Source organism: Vipera ursinii, assembly GCF_947247035.1.
Source record: "Vipera ursinii genome assembly, chromosome: 8".
Taxonomy (NCBI): Eukaryota; Metazoa; Chordata; class Lepidosauria; order Squamata; family Viperidae; genus Vipera; species Vipera ursinii.
The window spans coordinates 9,704,723-9,729,490 of NC_139519.1; the positions used below are offsets into that span (position 1 = coordinate 9,704,723).

General features: G+C 42.5%; 1 protein-coding gene across 2 annotated transcripts in view; it reads right to left on the bottom strand.

The window, feature by feature from the left end:
- LOXL2 (lysyl oxidase like 2) overlaps window positions 1–22,707 on the bottom strand; it is a 63,033-nt gene extending 40,326 nt beyond the window's left edge. For both annotated transcript variants that reach the window (XM_083368451.1, XM_083368452.1), the window contains exons 1-2: window positions 22,348–22,707; window positions 20,717–20,892 (exon numbers count right to left, since the gene is read on the bottom strand). In XM_083368451.1, coding sequence (XP_083224577.1) covers window positions 20,717–20,892; window positions 22,348–22,651 — 480 coding nt within the window. In that variant the 5' untranslated portion in view covers window positions 22,652–22,707. The remainder of the gene's footprint in view (window positions 1–20,716; window positions 20,893–22,347) is intronic.
- Between the last annotated feature and the right edge of the window lie 2,061 nt (window positions 22,708–24,768).

A 24,768-nucleotide genomic window follows, 5' to 3' on the forward strand; every position in this document is an offset into this window, starting at 1 on the left:
ACACAATCCTCCTCCTACAACAGCAGCCCAAATGACCACGTGAGGACAGCTCTGTGGAATCCGTGAGCCAGATGGTCCTCCGTTGATGTGCTTACGTGGTATTTTAAAGAACCTTTCAAGAATTACCCTGGCCAAGAGCATGACGCTTATTTGTCTCTTGTTCTACTGGGATTCTGAAAACGACATGCGGGAATGATTTCGAGAGACGGAAGGAAGAACTGCAGGTTAGGCAACTCTCGTTTGGGCTACCTTACAAGGCTGACATAAATCTTGCAACTCTGAAAGTGCATCTCTCTCTCTCCACCCTCCCACTTGCCTTTACAGTCCAAGAAACTAGGGAGGGCTCCTTTAGAAATGCTCGTCAATTGCCATTTCTTCTGTGGGCTCAGCTGCCTCTTATCTGACCACTGCCTACTCTGCAGCTCTTTCTCCTGTCTCTCAAGCTCACCCATGCATGTCATTGCAGATTCCGAAATATCCTAGGTTGCCCATTTCTAGGCCTCTATTTGTCCCACCTATGACTGAAAATATAATGCTAGTCTTTGTAATCACCACTATTATTTGCATTCAATTCATGTTGTTCTTGTTATCGGCAAACAGCATCTTCACCCAGAATCACCTTGTGGGGGAGATGGGTGGCATAAAAGTTAAAATCAATCAACCAACCAACCAACCAACCAATAAACCAACCAATCAATCTCAACAGGTTAATACTCTTATCCCTGTGCTTCCCAAACTTTTTTCTTTCATTACCCAATATCACTTATCAGAATTTCCTTTTACCCAATTTGGGTAAAAACACTTTTGACAATTTAAATGCCCCTATTGTGATTGGGTAATAGGTTTGTGTATCACTACCCAAAAAATGAAGCAGTAGGCATGAGCTTAAATGGACTCCAGAAGATGGTAGAGGACAGGAAGGCCTGGAGGAACATTGCCCATGGGGTCGCGATGGGTCAGACACGACTTCGCAGCTAACAACAACCCAAAAAAAGAAACACTTTTACTTAATTGGGGGGTAATTTTACCCAGGTTTGGCAAGTACTGGGCTTAACAGACCCAATCCTTCATACAGTTTACCCACCCTCTCTGTAATTTGCTCTTCTCTGCTCTCCTTCCAGTTCCTCAGCATCTTTCTGATGCCTGAACAAAACTGGACTAGCAAGTACCAATGTAGCCTAAAGCCTAAAGCAGAGCTGTTACTTCTTGTGGGATATCAGTATTACAATATTGCTGCCTTTCAAAAAGGCCTTGGCTCTTTTGGCAGCTGCCCCACATTGCTGGCTCGTGCTTCATGTGTGGTAGAACAGATGCTAGAAAAGAAATTAGCGTGCAAAGCGCAAAAGGATCTGCAGCTCCAGCCATCAGTTATAATCTTTCTGTCTCTGTAGCATATGGATTTTGCGGGCTGGAAAGGGCTTCTGTTCTGCTTGGACAAGCCAACATATGGAGTGAGAAAAAGCAAAGGAAAAACACAGCTCAGTTTTGGTGTTGAAGAGCAGCTGCTGGATGATGAGGTCGGATGAACTGACTTAGCTGCTAGCCAGGGCTGGTGTGAGGAGATTTTGAGTCCGTAGTTCCGTTGGTGCAGTGAGGTACCTAAGTATCGGGGACCTGAGCCCAAGGGGGACACTCGCTTCTCATTGGGACATGCTCCAAAAATTGGAGAGAGAGAGAGAGACAGAGACAGAGAGAGCAGGAAGGAGTAGAGGAAGGAGAGGAGAGTAAATGTTTGTGGCTGGAGTGCACGGACAAGCTGGAGAGAAGTTGGAGAGTAAAGTGAAGTGAATTGTGCAAGGCCTGAAATTGGTTCCTGCTTAAAGACAGGAGAAGAACAGGGAAGACTTCCATGGAAGAAGGGAAGACCCAGAGCGACAAGCTCCACTCAAAACCTAAGAGGGGAAGGAGGGATCAGGCAGATGCAGGTGGCAGCTTCACCCAAGACCAGGGAGAAGATGGAGAGAATCAACTGCTAGAAGAGAATCCATGACTGAACGGGGGAGAGGGAAGAAAACTGGGCAGACAATTCTGAGGGAGGTTCTTCTACTAATGCAGAAGCAAAAGGTAATCAGCTGCAAACTCTGCTGGACTTATAGGTCCCCCTTGTCCAGTTGTGTCCAACTCTAGCGGGCGATGCTCATTTCCATTTCTGAGCTGAGGGGCCAGCATTGTCCAAAGAGGCTTCTACAGTATGGTCATGTGGCCAGCATGACTATATGGTGAGACAAAAGGAATGCTGTTACCTTCCCACCTTAGTGGTAGCTTACAATTTAAGCACAAACCAATGTGCTTAGCAATTTTATATTTGTTTTCACTATTGTAATTACAGTTTTAAATAAAAACATTTTAAAAGGAAGATACTTCAATCTTCTGATGAATTCCATCAGATTTGCGCATTTTAGCAGAAAAGCCAATTTAACACTACATCCCATTTGCTCCTTTGCTGCCTCAGAACCTGGAATTTGTACCCCTTGAAATAATAATCTCTTCTCTCTTTGTGTAGTGTTATGAAGACTAAGGTGTGAATGCTTTGTCCTGGAAAAAAAACCCTTTCACATCAAAAGAACAGTCGAACAACATGTAACCAAATTTTGAACACAACATGAAGGAAAGCAATGGGAAAACCATTTCTCTCTCTGATGTCACCAAGAGCTGAACTTTACTGGAAGTGTAACAGTTATTAAGAATATTTATATTTATTTATTTTATTTTTTATTTTATTATATTTATATACCGCCCTTTCCCGAAGGACTCAGGGCGGTTTACAGGGTGATTAAAACAAAAAATACAAAAGTTAACAGATTTAAAAAATTAAACCCCGGTTAAAATTAAAATTAAAATTCTCAGCCTGGGCCAGAGAGCTCGAAGAGCCAGGTCTTCAGGTCCTGGCGGAACGAACGGAGGTCGGGGGCAGTCCTAAGCTCCACTGGCAGCTGGTTCCAAAGGGCAGGAGAAGGCCCTCCCCCTGGGTGTTATCCGCCGGCAATCTTTTACCGGCGGTACCCTGAGAAGACCCTCCCTGTGGGAGCGCACTGGACGAAGGGAGCTTGATGCCGGCAGCAGGTGTTCCCTCAGATAATGATTTATTCTGATTTCACAGCTTGCATTCAGTTATAATCTTTGGTTTGTTAGTTCCAATGGATGACATAGAGTGAACCAGCCATTTGTCAAACAAGGTTTATGAACTTAGAATATTTTGCAAAAGAAGCCAAAGCTAGTTTATTTCTCAAACCATAATTAAACCAAATGCAGCTTACTGCAAGATGTGACTCTTGCTAGCTGCTGGCCTTAGCTGACTGAATAAAAACTCTTGGGTTGAACGAAAAGTGATGACTGACTCAGTTGGCAGTGAACTGTTCCTCTTTCAGTGCAAGATTCAATTAAAATTGTGGCTCAAAAGTTCTCATTCCAAAGGACATTCCTTTCCAACTGTGAGAAAGAAACATGGGTGACATATTCAGATACTGGCTACATTGCTCAGAACATGCAAAGTTAAAAGCAAAACAGGGGGGGTACTTTTTCTCTTAATCCAGAGCCAGTTGTGTGGAGAAATTCTCCCCATATTGGGAAACCTTCCCCAAGTATCTGAGGAGAACTAAGATGAAGTCATTCTTTGCTCAAGTATGCTAAGACAAATAAAGTGATCATGACAGCAAAGCATTTTCTTCTGTCCAAGATTGGAACAGTCTCTTTGGCCTGTGGTGACCACATAATGTTTTGCACTATTCTGCTAGAATAGAATAGAATAGAATAGAATAGAATAGAATAGAATAGAATAGAATAGAATAGAATAGAATAGAATAGAATAGAATAGAATAGAATAGAATAGAATAGAATATGAATGGATTGGAATATGAATAGAACAGAACAGAACAGAACACAGCTGGAAGAACCCTGGAGGTCTTCTAGTCCAGCTGCCTGCTCAAGCAGGGGAACCTATACCGTCTCAGACAAATGACTGTCTAGCCTCTTTTTAAAAATCTCCAGTGATGGAGTGCCCATGATTTTTGGAGGTTAGCTGTTCCACTGGTTGATTGTCCTCACTGTCAGGAGGTTTTTCCTTAATTCCAGGTTGCTTCTCTCCTTGATCAGTTTGATCATTATTTACGTTCAAATGAGAGAAGACTCAACTGCCTTTTGATTTCGGTTTATGGAAAGTTTGTTCCCAGTCAACAGTACTTTAACCCCAGTTAGCTTTCAACTGTTATTTTACACTTACAATTATTATTAACAGAATTACATGATATTAATGTCTGCAAAACCTAACTGATCGAAAGGACAACTCTGAACATATAAACTTCCTTCTCAGAAAATGGTGGTTGGACCCAAATTTGTGATGGAATAATTGGTGAGACTTAAGATATAAAAGATGGAGAACTCCTGGAACAACTCATCTCAAGCCTGGCCACAAAACATTCACTGTTTGCTTGTCTATTTTTTCCCAACAGAGTTTCTTCTTCTGAAATCCTGGGATCTCCCCATCCTTTTAATAGACTTAGAAGGAATGTTTCAGGAGGTCTTCTCGGATTTCCTACCAGCTGCGAGTTAAAACAATCATTGTATTTTGAGGAGCTGCCAAGCCTTTAGGAAATCTGAGCAATAATATAAAAAAGGCATCATTAACAGCCATTTGAACTCATAATATATAAAGAAAAAGTAGCTTTTATTTTACACTGACAGTGGGCAAGTGGAAAAGCGAGTTGGGTACAAAGCCAAAGGAAATAAAAGATAATCAGACACTGTTTCAGACATGTTATGAGCTCATGGCAACCAGGGAATGTTGTGGCAAGTTGCTCAACTTTTTTTAAAAAACAACAACAACCGTACAATGCTCTCAAATATAAGAAAAAAGTAAACACTTCTCTCAGCTCAGTTCCATATGGTCACATCTCTGGAGCTTTCTTGGCAACAATTTACTGCCTCCTTCTTTCTTCTTAGTTTACTGCCTTCTTCTAAGTTGTGTTTTAAATTCCCCAGTATAACTTTTAGTTTTAGGATTTCATGGTCCTTCACCCAGGTACTAATCAACCTGCTTAGATTTCAGTGATCAGAAACACTTGGCAAGGTTCTATCGCTCGCTGTAATCTGTCAAATATTAAGTTGTTGTTGTTGTTAGTTGCGAAGTCGTGTCCGACCCATCGCGACCCCATGGACAATGTTCCTCCAGGCCTTCCTGTCCTCTACCATCTTCTGGAGTCCATTTTAGCTCAGGCCTCCTGCTTCAGTGACTCCATCCAGCCACCTCATTCTCTGTCGTCCCCTTCTTCTATTGCCCTCAATCTTTCCCAACATTAGGCTATTCTCCAGTGAGTCCTTCCTTCTCATTAGGTGGCCAAAGTATTTGAGTTTTAGCTTCAGGATCTGGCCTTCTAAAGAGTGGTCAGGGTTGATCTCCTCTAGGACTGACCGGTTTGAACGCCTTCCAGTCCAAGTGACTCGCAGGAGTCACTTCTCCAGCCCCATAGTTCAAAGGCCTCAATTCTTTGGTGCTCAGCCTTTCTTATGGTCCAACTTTCACAGCCATACATTGCAACTGGGAAGACCATAGTTTTGACCATATGCACTTTTGTTGGCAGGGTGACGTCTCTGCTTTTTAGTGTGCTGTCTAGATTTGCCATGGCTTTCCTCCCGAGAAGCAAGTGTCTTTTAATTTCTTGGCTGCAGTCCCCATCTGCAGTGATTTGGACAAATATTAAGAGCCTCCTTTAAAATTCATTTGACAAGTAGAATATAGCACCAAACATGCTGCAGCTATTTCTTCACTAATAACTTTCAGAACTGCCCATCACTACAATGATCTCATTATTTTGACTTTGACATAAGAATATTTGATGACTTCAGAAATGGTTTAAGTATGTGGAAAGGATCACAGGCAGCTTATAATAGCTTATTATTAGATAGTTGGATCATATGGATTTGATCCAGAGTTCGTTATAACCAGACTATAGTTGTTGGCTTCAATGGGATGCATTTAAGTTTAATTCAGACTTGGACCCACTCAATCTTTGTTTAAAATAACAGATATCACTATAACTTCAGATAACTCTTTAAGGTTCATAAAAAGTATTTTAAAGAGCAATTTATGGAAGTAGATGCTTTTAAGAAAAGGTTCTCCCCCACCCCCCAATTAATTGAAGCTACTTCACCTGGCAATCTTGTCCTCCCCAATGCTTGCAGTCACATTTCAGTAATACACTGATTTCAGTTGCACTCATAATATTGTATCATTTTTTTTACTTAACCTATCAAACACATACTGATGTCCAAAATTTCTGCCTTGCAGCAGAGATGACTATCTTGAGTTATTACTCCTCTTTAAAAGGTGAACTATCTAGTAAGCATTGACCCTGATCCAATAGGACCTTCTAGTCCACCCTCTGCTCAGTCTGGGGACCCTATACATTCCAGACAAATGACTGTCCAATCTTTTCTTAAAAATCTCCTGTGGTAGAGCACCCAGATCTTCTAGAGGCAATCAAAGACCCATCACTTCTCAGTTCAGCTGGTGAGAAGTGATGGAATGTATCACACACATTCCAACAGCCTAGTAGTGTAAAAAAGAAACATTCTTGGCATGTGAGGCCCCAGACAAATGCAAACATGGCAGGAAGCAAAGCTGAGAAAAGCACGGGGAAGTGCCAGTAGCAGTCAGCTGTTAAAACGAAAGATTATGAATAAGGTATCTGTGTACAACTGAGAGACATACTGTATATAGATACAGTATAGAGATTAGGGAAAGTCTGGTCCAAGCTGGGACAACATTCTATTCTGTTTATATTACCCAACAAATCATAAAAAAAATAGCCTGCAATTTGGATTGTTTAGTGTGTTTCCTTCCAAGTCCAAAAGATTGCTGGGCCCTAAAGGATTGATAATGGATGTGTTCAGTAAGATAGGACAGCACCTTTAACTCTTGACAGATCAACATATGGATTTGTCTTCCACTGAATTAAAGGCCAGCTGTCCCTGCTCAGATTGACAGTGACCGAGATGGATCAAAAGCAAAGGACCTTCAGAAGATTGGACAGCGATTAAATATAGAGCCCTTGGTGTGCAAAATGAGCTCATTAGCATTGGGCTACATCTTCCCAATGCACAAAATAGTCTATGACCGCTGTCTTTTCCCACCGGGACCTGTCTTCTCTGAAGCCAGAAGAACTTTGCAATGCCAGGAGGTTAATGAGACCACTTTAAGGAAGAAGGAAAAAGTCTCCCTTACTGAAGACTATGGCCTAATCCGACCCTGTAGGGTAGCCATTTAACATGTTTAAACTCAATGTGCTAATTGGTCACATTCTATTATTGCTTCATTGGACTTGCTTTTCCTGAACAATAGCAGAGCACAGAGATACTTCTACCAACTGTGCTCAGTTGATGACTAAGAAATTTGCCTTCTAAATTCCCCTTGAGTTTTTCACATCTATCTACAGATAATCCTTGCCCCCCCCCAGCCATAATTGACCCTACAATGTCCATTGTAAATCATGATAGCCATAAAGTGGGAATTCTGGGACTTGAAGCCCACAAGTCTTAAGGTTGCCAAGTTTGGACACCTCTGATTTAGGACATGACTTTCCTCACAATGACCGTCAGAAGCTAATCTCACTTTTTCTCCTACTATTCACAGGACACTTTTGTGACAAGCTTGGGTCCTAGAAAATGGCTGAAAAGCATGTAACCATGGTCAAATGGTGGAATTAGGAATATCCTAGTTTTAGAGCCAAAGTATTTTGGCCACCTAGTGAAAAGGAAGGACTAACTGGAGAAGAGCCTAATGCTGGGAAAGATTGAGGGCAAGAGAAGAAGGGGACGACAGAGAATGAGGTGGCTGGATGGAGTCACTGAAGCAGTAGGTGTGAGCCTAAATGGACTCCAGAAGATGGTAGAGGACAGGAAGGCCTGGAGGAACGTTGTCCATGGGGTCGCGATGGGTCGGACATGACTTCACAGCTAACAACAAGTTTTAGAGCAGGGGTCTTCAAACTTGGCCCTTTTATGACTTGTGGACTTCAACTCCCAGAATTCCTCACCTGGGCACAGGCTTTGAGACCTATTCCAGCAGAATATGGGGGCATAGAGGCAAAGTTTAGTGAGTTAATTAAACAGACGCTAGATCAGAAACATTTAGCATAATTAAAATTGTGGCTCTTGTTGTTTGGATGGCATATTTTCTATGGCAAAACCTGGCTTTAGCATATGAGGGGGGCTTCGTTGCATGCCAGCTGCCCACACGCACTTTCTCCATTCATAGCTGAACTGATGTTAAAATTCAAACCCATAAAAACTTTCTGTTTGCACAGTGATTTTTTTTACAGCTAGCAGCAAGGGCTATATCAAATAGAAAAGGGGAAAGTCAACATGACATATTTTTAAAGGAATGTTTGAGGTGATTCTTTAAAGAAATCTTTTATGAGCAGCTGTATGTCTTTTTTTAAAAAAAACAAATGAAAACAAAATAGACTTCTATTTCCTAATGCCATTACATTGCTGGATATCATGGCAAAATGGGGATGATATACTTATATGAAACTAAACTTGCTGGACCATGTTGAGCTGAGCACTGTGAAAGAACTTGCATTCAAATTCTGTCTTGGGTGCAAACTGATAGTTCATCTTCAAATGTGTTGCGCTGTAAGTTTTATTTTTCTTAGCCAGTACTATCAATAGCTGAGCTGATTAACTGGAATTACAGAGGCCGTAGTCCAACTTATCCAGAAGGTGCCAACATTAAGGAAAATAGAATTAAGTATTTCAGCTACTGGATGATCTTTGCTTGGTTCAAAATTTGCTTCAACTTATAAAGATTTCCCCCTTTCAGCCTTCCCTAGCCCACACAGTTGTGGGAAGAAGCACAAGTCCAATTCTGAAATGGTGCTCTTTTGGAATCATTGCGTTGGGTTTACATTATAAACACTCAGCATTATAAACACTCAGATAAACTCAAGTCACTAAGAAGGTTCAGATTTAGTTGGTGTTTGGATGGAAGGCCACCAAAGATGCTATGACTCTAGGCTAGAATGGAAAAATCAGAAGAAAAAAAATTCCCAGGAGAAGATAACAACAAGCCAGTTACTGTACATATTGTTGCCAAGAAAACTCCATGAGTGAATTCATGAAGTCATGGGAGATTGAAACATGTAAAACTTTTTATAAGCCAAGGAGCCCATCAAATGGAGACAGAAAGCTATAAACGTAGCAAGAGATGTTTATAGTTCAAGACGTGGTGGACATTTTTCTGAGAAAAATAGTGGAGTCTTTTCTCCATGAAATCTTAATCTCAGTTGTCCCTTTACAAAATCTGCTCATTTCCCTAAATCTTTTAATCTGAAATAGCCTACCAAGACACATGCTAGACTAAAACGTCTTATTATTTCCAATCAATATGGCCAGTGGCAGTAGTGTCTGGGGATGATAGGACTTTTAGTTGTATATAGTTCTAGGGTACCAGATTAAGTTAGGATGATTGATATTTTTTATTTTGTAGAGACAGCTGGAACCTGCTTTGTTTTAGCTTGCTTCGGCACTGTTTTCTACATTTTAATACCAGTATAAGCAAACAGAGTTGTTGAGAATAGTAAGATGTAATGGTTAAAGCACAAGGCTAGAAACTGGGAGATTGTGAGTTCTAGCCTTGCCTTAGGCACAAAGCCAGATGGTTGACTTTGAGCCAGTTGGTCTCTTTCAGCCCTAGGAAAGAAGTAATGGCAAAGCACTTTGGAAGTCTTGTAAAGAAAACAAGAATCTAGTCCAGGCAGTTTCCAGGAATCAAAACTCAGCCAAAGGGAAAAGAAGGAAGGAAGGAAGGAAGGAAGGAAGGAAGGAAGGAAGGAAGGAAGGAAGGAAGGAAGGAAGGAAGGAAGGAAGATATTGTTAGAGGTTAGACCATGATGAAGACCGCAGAAATGTTTTTGTTGTGTTCTTATGCATGTATTTTGGTTTTATATTTTTTGTTTTTCATTGCATTCTGTAACTGAAATAAAATACTTTTGCTTCCCTTGGTAAATAACTACAAATTAGATTTCTTGAAAAATTATGTGGTTCTATTTAAAAATCCATTTGTAAGTGAAGCCAGACAAATAAACTTCCACTGAAGCATGACTGCAATGAACTGATATTATAATTGCAAAATAATGAAGAGCAACAGTCAAACAACTGCCTCTTCAGGCCTTGTCTGCAGACAGTCAATTTTTCCATGAAGGGAAGAATTCCTGCAGGGTCCAGGGAAGAGTTGTTTTTAGTCCACATGCTGATACACATCAAGCATCTGTGGGATATTGGACAGCTTAGCACTATCTGGTAAGAAAACAACTCCTTCCAGCATCACTCCTGAGGTGTGGAAGGAATGAGGCCATTTTAGACAAGGACAAAAACAAGGGAGAAGAAACCCGGTGGCTGGCCAGACTGGGGATAAGTATTCTGCAGTTGAACAGTTGCATATATATATATATATGAAATGGCCATATCAGCCTCCCTTTAATTCTTTGTTAGCAATCCAAAAAATTTACACAAATATGAACTGTCACTGTTGTGACTACAGCCTGCGGATGGCCTTAGGTTAGGCTGAAACAGGAAATAAGATTTGCCCCGTGTTTGGGGCCTAGCAAGGTATTCAAAATACTTAACAAACCATGTGCAGGGGAACCTTTACCTTTATATGTATGTGTATGTGTGTGTGTGTTTGTGTATATTCTTTATTTATATTTATATTTATATTTATTTAATTTATATTTATATTTATATTTATTCTTCTTTATTGCTGAGCTTTCATCAACAAGCTGTTGACATCATCAGAGCAAGGGCTGAATTGATAAGAATATATCCATATATATTCACCCATATGTGTGTGTGTGTGTGTGTGTGTGTGTGTGTATGTATGTATAATTTTTGCTTCCTTTTCCCTGAGAAATTCAATATCATTCCTGAAATACTTGCCTCCAAAGAAAAGAGATGTGGGAGGTGTTCAGGTTGCTTAGTTGACCTTGGCTGATCTCAACATGTCTAAGGTGGGTTGACTTATTTAGGATTCAGATGAGAGACCACCAACGAAGTTCAGGATGTCAGGTTAGACCGGGAATTCAACACTTCCAACACCTACACACACACACACACACACACACACACACACACACACACACACACACAGAGAGACACACAAACACTAAATATAATCTTGGAAGATTTTTGTAGTATTGCCAAAAAAACAGCATGGAGTCATGCTCAATTCAAAGGAGATTTTGTTTATTTTGTATCAACTAATTATTGGGCTGAGAAGCACCATTTTAAACATGGAATAGTGCTCTGAACAAATATAAATTTGTATTTGTATTTGTTCGGAGCTACAAGTCCAGCCACCGGAGCTTAATGTCGTAGGCTTAAAGAGAATGACTAGTGTTGTGTATGTAAATAGTTAGCAATAAGCCATAAAAGATATTGCAAACACTGTGCAGCTTTGCAAGGTTAAAGCGGGAAAATAAGGTGCAATCATTGGACGCCACAACCAAGGAGCGGGAAAACAGACTGTTTGTATTGGTTACAGTTCAAACGCTTTCTCTATAAAAGGGTTGCAACATTTGACATTTGACAGTTGACTTTGTGTATTCAATAAACTCGTTCAGTGTTAACCACTCTGAGTCCTCGTCAATTCGAACCAAACAACTGGCGACGAAGGTGGGATTGACAGAAGACCAGAGATTAGGAAGAATTGTCGTGAAGGCGGCAAAGTCTGAGCGAGTCACAGTCAACCGAGCGGCCGCGGCAGAATAGGAAAAAAAAATTCTCCGAATGGCGCAAATCGGGTCATTGAAGGAATTTGACCCTAACTTCCCCGAAGATTGGGAAGAATATATTGGTCAGGTCGAAGGATTCCTGTTAGTGAACGGAATCACCGACGACCGAAAAAAAGCGGCGGCACTTTTGACAATTTGCGGCACACCGGTCTACAGAGTCGCTGTCGGGCTGTGCCAGCCACAACCAGTCTCCAGCGTGCCCTATGCTGACCTCCTTGCAAAACTAAAGGTGCACTTTACTCCCCGAAGGTCCGAACTTTTTTGGCGGCGCATCTTCGAGAAGAGAAATCAGAGACCGGGGGAGTCCATACAGAAATTCGTCGCTGCCGTTAGAGAAGCCGCAGTTCGTTGCAAATACGATAATTTAGAAATTAGGATTCGGGACAGAGTTGTGCTTGGCTTACGCGATGAACAATTACAAAACAGAATAATCGCCAAACCTACTGGCGATTTACAGGAAGTGCTCGACGAACTCCTAACGTATGAGTCAACCGGGTATCGCGACCCCCCCCGCAGTAGCATGGCGACAGCACCTGAAATTAACCAAGAGGGCTATGTGGACTGCGGGGAGGTGGATCAGCAGTGGGAGGAAGAGATCGCCGAAGTCTCCAGGCGATTTGGGAAGATGGCACCCAGACAACTTAGAAGCGAAGGGCCCGAACCCGGCCGCCGGCAACAAACCGCAACACCGCAGAGACCACCGACCGGGGCACAACGACCGTGGCGGGACACCGCAACCAGACCGCGCGACAACGACACCCAGAACCGATGCGGCAGCTGTGGCGGCAACCATCCCCGCGCTTCCTGCCGATTCCGCACCGCCAAGTGCAGGGCTTGTGGCAAGACCGGCCACATCCAGGCCATCTGCAGAAACCGCGTCCGGGACTCCCGTCTGAATGAAGTCGATGTGTGGCCAGAGGGTAAGGTAACCCCCAATGCTAGTGGCAAGGAGACCCCTAGATCCCGGGCGAAATTTTCAAACCCAGGGGAGGTGGCCCGAGTCAATCGGAAAAGGCAGGGAAGAAGGCACAATTTTCCGGACGGAAAATTAAAAATCACAGTCCTTCTGCAAGGGGTTCCTTGCAGAATGGAAATCGACTCTGGGGCTTCAGTGTCGATAATTTCCACTGAAACCCTGGAAAAAATCGAACAACTAAGTGGAAAAAGAATTCCACTTAGCCCAACAAATATTCAATTAATGGACTTCCAAAAAAGTCCAATAATCGTAAAGGGAAAGACCAGCCTTAGAGTTAATTTTAAGGGATTTAAGGGGGTCTTAGATGTGGTAGTTACGGAGGGGAATAGGACTAGCTTAATAGGGCTTAATTGGTTTCCTGCCCTGGGAATTTGGATAGGGGGAATAAATTCTGTGATTAGAAATAAGACCCTCGAATCCGTCTGCAAAGAATTTGCAGACGTATTCGATGGATCTCTAGGCAAGTACAAAGGGCCCCCCATTAATTTTAACCTAGACCCCTCAGTAAATCCCATCAGGCTAAAGGCCCGGAGGGTACCTTTTGCCTTAAAAGAAAAAATCGAGGCCGAGCTCGACCGGCTTGTAGGCCTCGGAGTTTTAGAACCCGTTGAGGGCGGTTTATGGGAGACGCCGATCGTCACACCCCTCAAACCCAATGGGGATGTGAGGATCTGCGCCGACTATAAAGCGACCCTCAACATTGGAATGAAAAAGCATGCTTACCCGGTCCCGACGGTGAAGCAGGTCCTCGCCACGATCCAGGACGCCGCCATCTTCGCCAAGCTCGACTTGGCGCATGCGTACTTACAGTTGACTGTTTCCAAAGAGGCTGCAGAGGCACAAACAATTGTTACCCACAAGGGGGCGTTCCGAGTCCACAGACTGCAATTTGGGATTGCAGCTGCTCCAGGCATCTTCCAAGAAGTGATGGAGAGGACCTTAAAGGGCATACCTGGAGTATGCCCTTACTTTGATGATGTCCTAATAGCTGGAAAAGATGAAGGAATGTTAGTAGAGAGGCTGGAACAGGTACTGGGTAGATTTAGAAAGGCTGGATTAAAATTAAAAAAGGAAAAATGTAGCATAGGGGTTAAATCCACTGATTTTTTGGGGTTCAGGATTGACAAAAGCGGAGTCCACCCTACCCCTGAAAAAATTAAAGCAATAAAAGGGGCTCCTGAACCAAGGAACAAGGCTGAGCTACAGGCCTTCCTAGGCTTGGTAAATTTTTATCACACTTTTGTGCCACATAAGGCTGCCATTGCAGAACCACTGCACAGGCTTTTAGATAAGAAGACCCCTTGGCATTGGCAAGACAAGCACAAAGTGAGTTTCCAGACCTTAAAAGATATCCTTTCCAGTAGCTCAACTGTAACCCACTTTATAGAAAATAGACCAATCTACCTGGCGTGCGACGCTTCGCCTTATGGCGTTGGGGCAGTAATCAGCCATTTAGACACCCAGGGAATGCAAAGACCCATTGCTTACTACTCCCGCACACTAACCAAGGCAGAGCGGAACTATGCTCAAATTGACCGGGAAGCTTTAGCCATAGTGGCAGGAGTTAAAAAGTTCCACGACTACCTGTATGGCAGGAACTTTACAATACTGACAGACCACAAACCCCTGCTGGGACTGTTTACCACAGATAAACAGACTCCCCAAATTATGTCTCCCAGGATGCTGAGATGGTCCATTTTCCTCTCAGCATATTCATTTTCCCTCCAATACCGACCAGGTAAAGACATGGGTCATGCAGACGCTCTTAGCAGATTGCCCCTTAGCACAACAGAGGAGGACCCTGCCCCAGTGGGACAAGTAATGTCCCTACAAGATATTCCTGATCTGCCCCTAACTGCTAAAGACATAGCTGAGGCAACCAATAAGGACCCCATCTTAAGGAGAGTAATGGCCTGGGTCATGAGCGGTTGGCCCAACGCCAACCCAGACGTAAAATACAGTCCATTTTTCCGAAGGAAGGATGAACTATCAGTTCATATGGGTTGCTTACTTTGGGGAACTCGTGTAGTAATCCCAGGAATCCACAAATCAGCTATTCTATTTGAATTGCATGAGGGACACCCTGGAATAGTAAGGATGAAGGCCCTAGCTAGGAGTCACTTGTGGTGGCCAGGATTGGACCAAGACATTGAGGAATGCGTTGCCAATTGCCATCTATGCCAACGTTCCAGGCCTGAACAACAACACATCCGCACACATAAATGGGAGCTAGCTAGGAATCCTTGGTCCAGGATTCATATTGATTTCGCTGGACCTTTCCAGGGGTTAACGTTCCTTGTAGTGGTCGACAGCTACTCTAGATGGCTAGAAGTAGTACCGGTCAGTTCAGTAACAGCAGCCAGAACAATACAGGCATTAAGGGGCCTCTTTGCCACTCATGGGTTGCCGGATTTAATAGTGTCTGATAACGGGCCACAATTCACATCTATTGAATTTCAGGATTTCCTCAAGGCCAACTCGATTAAGCATAAGACTTCTGCACCCTTCCACCCCTCCACCAACGGATTGGCTGAAAGGAACGTGAGGACCACGAAGGACGCGCTTAAAAGAATCATTCGAGGTGACTGGCATCAGAGACTAGCTGAGTTCTTGTTGGCTCAACACACAACCCCGTGTTCGGCTACAGGGAAAAGTCCAGCCGAAATGAGGTGGGGAAGAAAAATCTTGACCAAGTTGGACAGACTACACCCCGACCGACTCCAATCAAACATTGAATTAGACATTCCTAACAGAACATTTGAAGTGGGGGACTTGATTTGGGCCAGGAACTACGCCCAAGGGGATAAATGGATTCCTGGGGTGGTAACTGAAATCTTGGGTCCCCTATCATACATCATTGAGGGGGAAGGGAATAGGGTCTGTAAAAGACACATAGACCAGCTGAGGAAAAGATCTAGTGGGTGTGTGCCAGCTGAGGGGGACCAAAGCTCAGTTAGGGCAAACAGTACAGATAACATTAGGCCTGAAAGCGGTGTAGTGGTGGGGCAAGATGACATATTTCCTGATGCCCATCAACAACAATTCAGTCCAATTGATTGGGAAATACCCCTGCGAAGTAGGCCAGTGACAACTGAATCCCAAACACAACCTAATACACAAGGCAGTACATCTGAAGCCAGTAACCCTGAGCCCAGGTCTAGTAGTAACCAGCATAGTAACCAGCAGCCAAGCAGTCAACCAGGAAGTAGGGTCCCTAGCAGCCAAAGTAACAGATACCCTTCTAGAATACATAGGCCACCAAAATACCTAATGGACTTTGTAAAGAAATGACACCAACTGGGGGGTAAGGGGTGTTGTGTATGTAAATAGTTAGCAATAAGCCATAAAAGATATTGCAAACACTGTGCAGCTTTGCAAGGTTAAAGCGGGAAAATAAGGTGCAATCATTGGACGCCACAACCAAGGAGCGGGAAAACAGACTGTTTGTATTGGTTACAGTTCAAACGCTTTCTCTATAAAAGGGTTGCAACATTTGACATTTGACAGTTGACTTTGTGTATTCAATAAACTCGTTCAGTGTTAACCACTCTGAGTCCTCGTCAATTCGAACCAAACAACTAGACCACACTCACCCATGACTAAGTGGGGGGGAGTAGAACTCACCGTCTCCTAGCTTCTATCCTGGCGCCTTAGTTACAAGACCAAACTCGCTCTCAACAATGTTCAATTATTTGATGGTATTTTGACAGTCTGTTTTAGCCCATCTGAAGAATTCACATTTTCAAAATAGGTTTCAGATTTTGTGTCTTCATGTGCAGCATGTTTTGGGCAGAGTATGTTTCATTTTGTTTTGTAAACAACTGCACCACATTTGAAAGTGTTCTGAGGCATCTAGAATGTGTCAGAGAAACAATTGCATCCTATTCCTCCCATACATTTTTATCGTCTTGCATTAGGTAAAGGTAAAGGTTCCCCCGCACATGCGTGCTAGTCGTTTCCAATTCTAGGGGCCGGTGCTCATCTCCATTTCAAAGCCGAAGAGCCAGCGCTTGTCCGAGGACGTCTCCGTGGTCATGTGGCCAGCGTGACTAGACGCCAAAGGCGCACGGAGCGCTGTTACCTTCCCACCGGAGCGGTCCCTATTTTTCTACTTGCATTTTTACGTGCTTTCGAACTGCTAGGTTGGCAGAAGCTGGGATGAGTAACAGGCGCTCACTCTGCTACGCGGCACTCGGGATTCGACCCACCAAACTGCTGATCTTCTGATCGACCAGCTCAGCGTCCTAACCCACTGAGCCACCGCGTCCTTTTCCTCTTGCATTAGCGGAATGCTAAAGCCAGAAATAAGCCCACTGGGAGGAAAAATACAAACCAGGAGGCAAGAAAGAATCAAGACATTTTCCTTTGAGCCACAAAGTCCTCTTTGTAAATGTCCATATTATATTATATAACTCTGAAAACAGAGTTTAGAACACATGTTTGTTAAGCTTGCCAAAGTCCAAAAAAACAAAAACAAAACCCCCACAAAAACACAACCTAGTGAAACCCCTAATAAAATCAGGAATATAAACTGAACAGTAGATAGTGTCAACTGGGGTTATTTTTGCTGGTTTCTAAGCTACTTCCATAGGAGGTACAAAATTAAGAAAACATGGGTACAACAGTGTGAGCCATCCTTGATAATTTAGCCAAGTTCTTTGCTTCTACACAGTCTTCCTACAGAAAGCACCTGACTTCTTTCTCATTTTCACTTCCCCCAGATTTGATGGACTGAGCAACTTCCTTGGAAGAGTTAGGTTAATTTCAATTAATTTATCATCAGTCAGGAAAAAAGTGGCCTTGAATTAACCCAATACACTTTGAACCTTTACAAAGGGATAGCAGAGGCAGAACAACTGGTGGAGGATGATTCATGGCTGAAACATCCTTGTGAGCCACCCTCCGTCTAGACTGTTCCAAGTTTTCCCCAGATTTTGCTCTGGAAAAACTGATGACTGCCAAAACTATCTCAAATATTTAGTGCCTCCTCCAGGTGCTGAGCTATCCTTAAGACAACTGCTGGAATTAAAAAGAAAGAAAAGGCTTCACGCTCATTCAAGAGAAGTTACACAGCATTCCATCTCTATTTGCTGGTGTGTGGTTTTTTTTTAAAATGCTGGATCTCAAAAGATGCACGTTGGAAAGTCAGAACATAGATAATAGCACACATCTTGAGTAGTAATTTTTCTGTGAAACCCAGACATAGTCCTTTTTCGGGCAGAAAGAAAACTGATAAACTAGGTCGAACAGATGGAAACCTATCAAGGAGAGATCAAACTTAAAACTATGGAGAAATTTCCTGAAGTGAGAACAATTAATCAGTGGAACAGCTTGTCTTCTGGAATTGTGAGCGCTCCGTCACTGGAGGTTTTTAAGAAGAGATTGGACAACCATTTGTATTGCTTGAATTGGCTAAAGGACCTTGAGGTCCCTTACAATTCTGTTATTCTGTTATTGAACCGAATCAAATGGAATCACAACGCTGGAAAGGATCTTGGAGGTCTTCTAGTCTAGTCCCCTGTCCAATGCAGGAGTCCTTATATCATCCTGTTCTTTCACATTTCTAGCTGTTGATTGCATAATCTTTCAGGCAATCACAACATAGATCTCAGTGTTGCAAATGTGTTTATTGTCCCCAAAAGATGCCTTAATTAATGCCATAATTAATGTGATTAAGAATGCCTTAATTAATGCATTAATATAATTAATTACAGGTGGTCCTCAACTTACAACGATTCATTTAGCAACTGCTAGACGTTACTGAAAAAGCACTGAAAAAAGTGACTTTTGACCACCTTTACACAGTGGTGGGATTCAACTATGTGAACAACCGGTTCTCTGTGTGGATGCTGCTTCCAGAAGTCCATTCTGGGACTGGGCAACAAAATATTAGCTACCAGTTCTGCTGAAGTGGTACGAACTGGCTGAATCCCACCACTGCCCTTACAATCATTGCAATCATCCGCACGGCCACCTGATCAAAATTTGGGCCTTCAGCAACTGGCATGTATTTATGACCATTGCAACATCCTCGTGTAAGTGATCACAGTTTGTGACCTTCTCAGGCAAACAAAGTAAAAGGGGGAAGCTGGATTTGCTCAACAACCTTGGATGAAAAGGTCATAAAGTCAGGTGCGTTCATTGAACAATCATCTGGCTTAGGAATGGAAATTTTGGTCCCAGTTGGGACCCCCTGTATGTTACATATCAGGTTTGACTTTGCGATACTAGCATCCTCAAGAAAAGAAAGAAGGTCCTTTATTGAATATTTGGCAAACTTCCACAGCAGGGCTACAGTGCAATCTCCATTTACCCCAACATATTCTGCATTCTTCCATGATTATTTCAGGGCTGCCATAAAAAGAAGCTGGATTTTTTCTGTTGTCTGATCAAGAGAGCTAATCCTACTTATCTGCTTTAGAAAATGGCAATGATTTCAAGAATTCCTGTATGGACAGACTTGATCCCTCTAAGCATGGTGGAGGGCAGAGAGTCCATACCAGTCAGTAGTAGTAGTAGTAGTAGTAGTAGTAGTAGTAGTAGTAGTAATGATAATAATAATGATAATAATGATAATAATAATAATAATGATGATAAGGATGAAGAGAATGATGATGGAAGGGACCTTGGAGGTCATCTAGTTGAATCCCCTGCTCAGGCAGGAAATCCTATACCAGGGATGTCAAACTCGTCGTGTCACATGACATGTCGTGACATGTCACAACTTTTTTCCCCTTGCCGGAGCTGGGGTGGGCGTGGCTTCTGCATGATGCCTCCTGCCCGTGGGCCGGCAGTTTGACACCACTACACTATACCATTTCAGACAAATGGCTGCCCAGTCTCTTCTTTAAAACTTCCAGTGTTGGAGCATTCACCACTTCTGGAGGCAGGTTGTTCCACTGATTAACTATTCTAACTGTCAGGACATTTCTCCTTAGTTCTAGGTTGCTTCTCTCTTTGGCTAGTTTCCACCCATTGCTTCTTGTCCTGCCTTCAGGCGCTTTGGAGAATAGCTTGACTCCTTCTTCTTTGGGGCAGCCCCTGAGATATTGAAACACTGCTATCATGTCACCCCTGTTCCTTCTCTTCATTAAACTAGACATACCCAATTCCAGCAACCGTTCCTCATATGTTTTAATTTTGACATTGCATTACATCCATCAAACCTCAGATGACAAAAGATGTGGATGAAGTTATGGAAATAAGCATCAATGTCAAAAAATTAATTCTTTGTTAATAACCCAAGTCTGATGCTGAATTTAATTTAACCAGGGCACCATTTATGAATTATAATTATGCAATTAGACTTGTAAGACATCCAAACTCAGGGTTTAACTTTTGTTTATTCCGATTGGAGATCTTTATTATATTGACTGCTCTTTTTTTGTTTCTTTAGCTCTTCTATTTTGTTACCTGCTATATTTCTTGGTTGTACTTTCAGGGTATCAAAATAAAATATAGTAAAACACAATAAAAATAGAAAATAAAATTGATGGATTTTTGAGCTTCTGTACCTAGCTTATTTTACACTTAGCAAATGGTCTTCTTAGTGTTTATTTGTGCTTCCAGACATATTTCTCTTTACTAGGAGGTTATGAACCTGGCAGGCCTCAGGTGAAATATCTAGTTGTCTATAACTCATCTTGAAAAGCTAAGCAGAGTGAAAGCAGTAAAACGAGGCACACACATATCTCCATCAAGGTCAGGTTCCTGATTCTCTAACCCAAGAAAACTCTACGGATGTATCAATGTGCTCACCAGGGATCCAACTTGGTTAGAGTAAGATTCGAGTTTCTTTGTGCAAAAGGTAGGCAATCCAAACGAAGATATTGAAACATTTTAAAAAAAAACACCTCAGTGCAGCTGCAGGTATTGGCAAATTGTGGACGTTGCCAATTTCAGCAAAGGTGCCAAATGATCCGATGCTAAACTCTTTACTCCCAACTTTGCTTACCTCGATTTGATTGAGCAGAGGGTCCTCAAACCTGAAGCCAGGTATCCTCTTTTCACTGCAGACCACACTCACATCCTCGGTGTGCTTGCAGTCTGAGACACCCCATCCGTTGGAGGTACACTGAGCTATCGATGCCTCTCTGCCGGTGCAGTAGAGGTTGTCTAACCAGATTGGGCCTACAGAGAGAAAGAGGAGCAAAGGTCTCTTTTAGGAGATCCGGTCTCCACTTTGTAGAGTAGAAAGAATTTCATAAGATTGAGCTCTGCAGTCAACTATAGCAATGTAGAAGCCTCTTCGAAGCTGTCTCCTTTAGGAAGAAGAATGGAAAAGGCTAAGTAGCCATGAGGCCACACAGCTAAGCATCAGAGATTACCTTTATGTAACATTTGAAACATATTTTTTGAAATGTTATTTTTCAGACTGTTCTCCAAAGCACCAGAGGGCAAGACAAGAAAACAATGGTTAGAAACTCATCAAAGAGAGAAGCAACCTGGAATTAAGGAGAAACTTCCTAACACTGAGGTCAATTAACCGGTGGAACAGCTTGCCTCTAGAAATCGTGGGCACTCCATCACTAGATATTTTTAAGAAGAGACTGGACAGTCACTTGTCTGAGATGGTATAGGTTCTCCTGCTTGAGCGGGGGGCTGGACTAGAAGACCTCCAAGGTTCCTTCCAGCTCTATTCTATTCTATTCTATTCTATTCTATTCTATTCTATTCTATTCTATTCTATTCTATTCTATTCTATTCTATTCTATTCTATTCTATTCTATTCTATTCTATGATGTCAGTCTTATGAGATAGTCCAGACAAGAAGTACACCCACCAGTACTAACTCTGTCTTCTGGTTTGAGACTTGCAACTTTCTGTACATTAACAGCAACTTGCAAGTCTCAAGGTACATTTCCACTACTACCACTACCTTTACAGTCCAAGAAACTAGGGAGAATCCTTCTGAGATGCTTCCATTATTTCTGCAGGTTCATCTGCCTCTTGTCTAATTGCCTAGCCTGCGGCTCTTCCTCCTCCCAAGGTCATTCCCACATAGCATTACATCAACAACAATTTTTTGCTTAATGAAGGTATCTGTAACAGTTGGGTTGGAGTAATGTGGAAGGTAGGTAGGTAGGAGGATTACACTGGTACATGGATAGGTAAGCTAGTTAATTACTTCGTTGAAATATTCTCAAGCTGGTGAAAGACTACCATAAAGCTAGACTTACTTTGGGGAAGTATCTTATCTGATTTTGGAGAAGAACATGGAGTTCCAGAGCAAGGGTTACTACAAGGAGCCAGGAGCAATTACCTGATAGTTCCTCTCTCTTGGCCAGTATATAGTAAGTTAAATCTTCTGCTTCAAGAACTTCAAGTGGATGCAGTAAATGACATCAGAAATGAACTTTGAGAAGTGCAGTAAAGCATGGCTGAAGGTCTGCCCTAGATGGGTCAGGAATGGGATACCATGTGGACTCTAGGCCTAGAAACCAGAGGTCAACATTGGTCTACCATATCTTACAAAAATGTTACGAGTCTTCGCATGCTGCCATACATTAATAGCCCCTTTTACCTGGCTGATGCTTGCTAGTAGGAATCAAAACCTCAAAAGGAAATCATTGTTCAGCATCTCACCTTCTCCTTTTCCATATTTGGAGCCTGGGAACCAGGATATAGCTTCCACATAGCCCAATTGCCTGCAGATCAAATGGGCCGGTTGCATGGAGAAATCGTCATCACAAATGGTGCCCCATTGGTTGTTATAGTAGATTTCCACTCGCCCTTCATTGTGCTTCCTTTTGTCTCCTGCCAATCGGAGCTGAATAAAAGGCTCAGTGCTGGATTGGGGTTTGGAATGCTGTTCATACTGGGCAAGGATCAGGTGGTCCAGGCACACAAACAAGAAAAGGATCGAATAGTAGTTTGCAAAACTTGCCATTGAGGGCACGAAATTCTCTTTGGAGACAAGTCTTAAGTTCAATCCAAGATCAGAAAGTAGGCTGGCTGCTTTGCTGGAAGGAAAGAAATGAAGAAGATACTTGAGAAATAAGATAGATGCTTAGGGGTATATAAACATTCACCTTGGAGATCCAGTTCAAAGGGGAATTGATGGAAACTCAAATGGATTCCAAACCAAATGGCAGATGAGATGGACTTGATTGTCCAGATCAGATTGGAGGCTTGCAAACTGATTTGGAGAAGTGTAGCAAAATGATTCTTTTTCAGTCGTAGAATTTAATCTTTAAATGCTGTAAGCTACCCAGAATCACTTAGGTGTGAGTTGGGCAGCTATACAAACAATTGCCTCCAAATCTGTTGGTTTTGCTAAACAGAATCAGGAATCCAAATAGGGTGGCGTGATGGCCTAGTGGTGAAGACGCTTGGAAGGTTGAGAGTCCAATCCTAGGTAGTGGCAGATGTTTCTCTCCTAGGGCACAAAGAGAAAATATCTGCTGTGAACTCCACGTGGCATCAGGAAGTGCAGCTGGCCAGTAAACACTCAGCTCCATCCACTCAGCCCGACTCTACGTTGAATTAAGGGATTACAAGGTCATAAAAAGGGAGTGAAAGGATGGGCTGGAAGTCAGAAATAATGTTCGGTAGTAGATTATGGCTGATTTTCACTTGCTTCCACTGACTTTGCCATTACAGGTAGTCCTCAACCTACAACAGTTCATTTAGTGACTGTTTGAAGTTACAACGGCACCGGAAAAGTGACTTATAACTGTTTTTCACACTTACAGCCATTTTAGCACCCCCACGGTCATGTGATCAAAATTCAGATCCCAGACAACTGATTCATATGGATGACAGTTGCAGTAACCCAGGGTCATGTGATCAACTTTTGTGACCTTCTGACATGCAAAGTCAATGAGGAAGCCAGATTCACTTAACAACTGTGTTACTAACTGAACAACTGCAGCAATTCGCTTAACAACTCTGGCATAAAAAGTTATAAAATGGGGCCAAAACTCACTTAACAACTGTCTCACTTAGCAACATACATTTTGGGCTCAATTGTGGTCATAAGTCAAGGATGACCTGTATTATAATTACCATTGTTTGCCATTGCCAACTTTTGCAGCAAGTAATGACAAATCAACAGGTATGGGTCAGGAGTTGTGGGTATTATATGGCTTTGGTTTTATGGTTCAAGGAACAGCCTGAACTGCTAGGTTGCTCTTACAAATAGCAACAGCACTTAGACTTATATATTGTTTCACAGTACTTTACAGCCCTCTCTAAGCAGTTTACAGAGTCGGCCTATTGCCCCCAACAATCTGGGTCCTCATTCTATCAGAAGGATAGAAGGCTGAGTCCACCTTGAGACTGTCAGGATCGAACTCCTGGCAGTGGGCAGTGAGTTAGCCTGCAATGCTGCATTCTAACCACTGCGCCACCGCGGCTCATATGCAATTCATCTTGGAAAGCAATACTGTCTTTTCCATCTGCTGGATGAAATGCAGAATAATTTCCTCCACCTGCCCCTATCCGAGAAAGAGAGACAAAAAATGCAGCCTCTGGATGTTTATTTTTATGCTAAATCCGACATGAGCTTTGGCTGTATTAGGCATGGCAAATTACTAAGAGAATTATTTTGAGAAATTGGAAGAGTTATTACTATTCCGGACATTATGGATTACCTTCAGGAGATGTGTCATTTATCCATTTTTTTTTCTGGTAATCAAAAAAAAAATGATGCAACGTGTTTCCTTTTGGCCCGTTCAACATACAATAAGCCAAAACTGAAATTGCACCTGGCTGGGAGAGAGACAGCTTTGAGAAGGGTGAACTGGATGCTGTCCTTTTTAACCCCTGGTCTCTCTGCAAACTTCTTTAACTGGAACCGGCTGGAACTCTCTGTTCATCCTTGTCTGTTTTCCTACGAGTCATGCTTTATAGAAGAAGAGTGAAATGCCAGATCTTGTGCGGGGAGAGTAACACTGTTTATGGTAAAGATTTCCCCTTTCCCAAATACCACCACCGCCCCCCAGCTATTATGTCACAATGCATATTTCCATTACCGCACGTCTGACTTTTTAACCATACTTAATG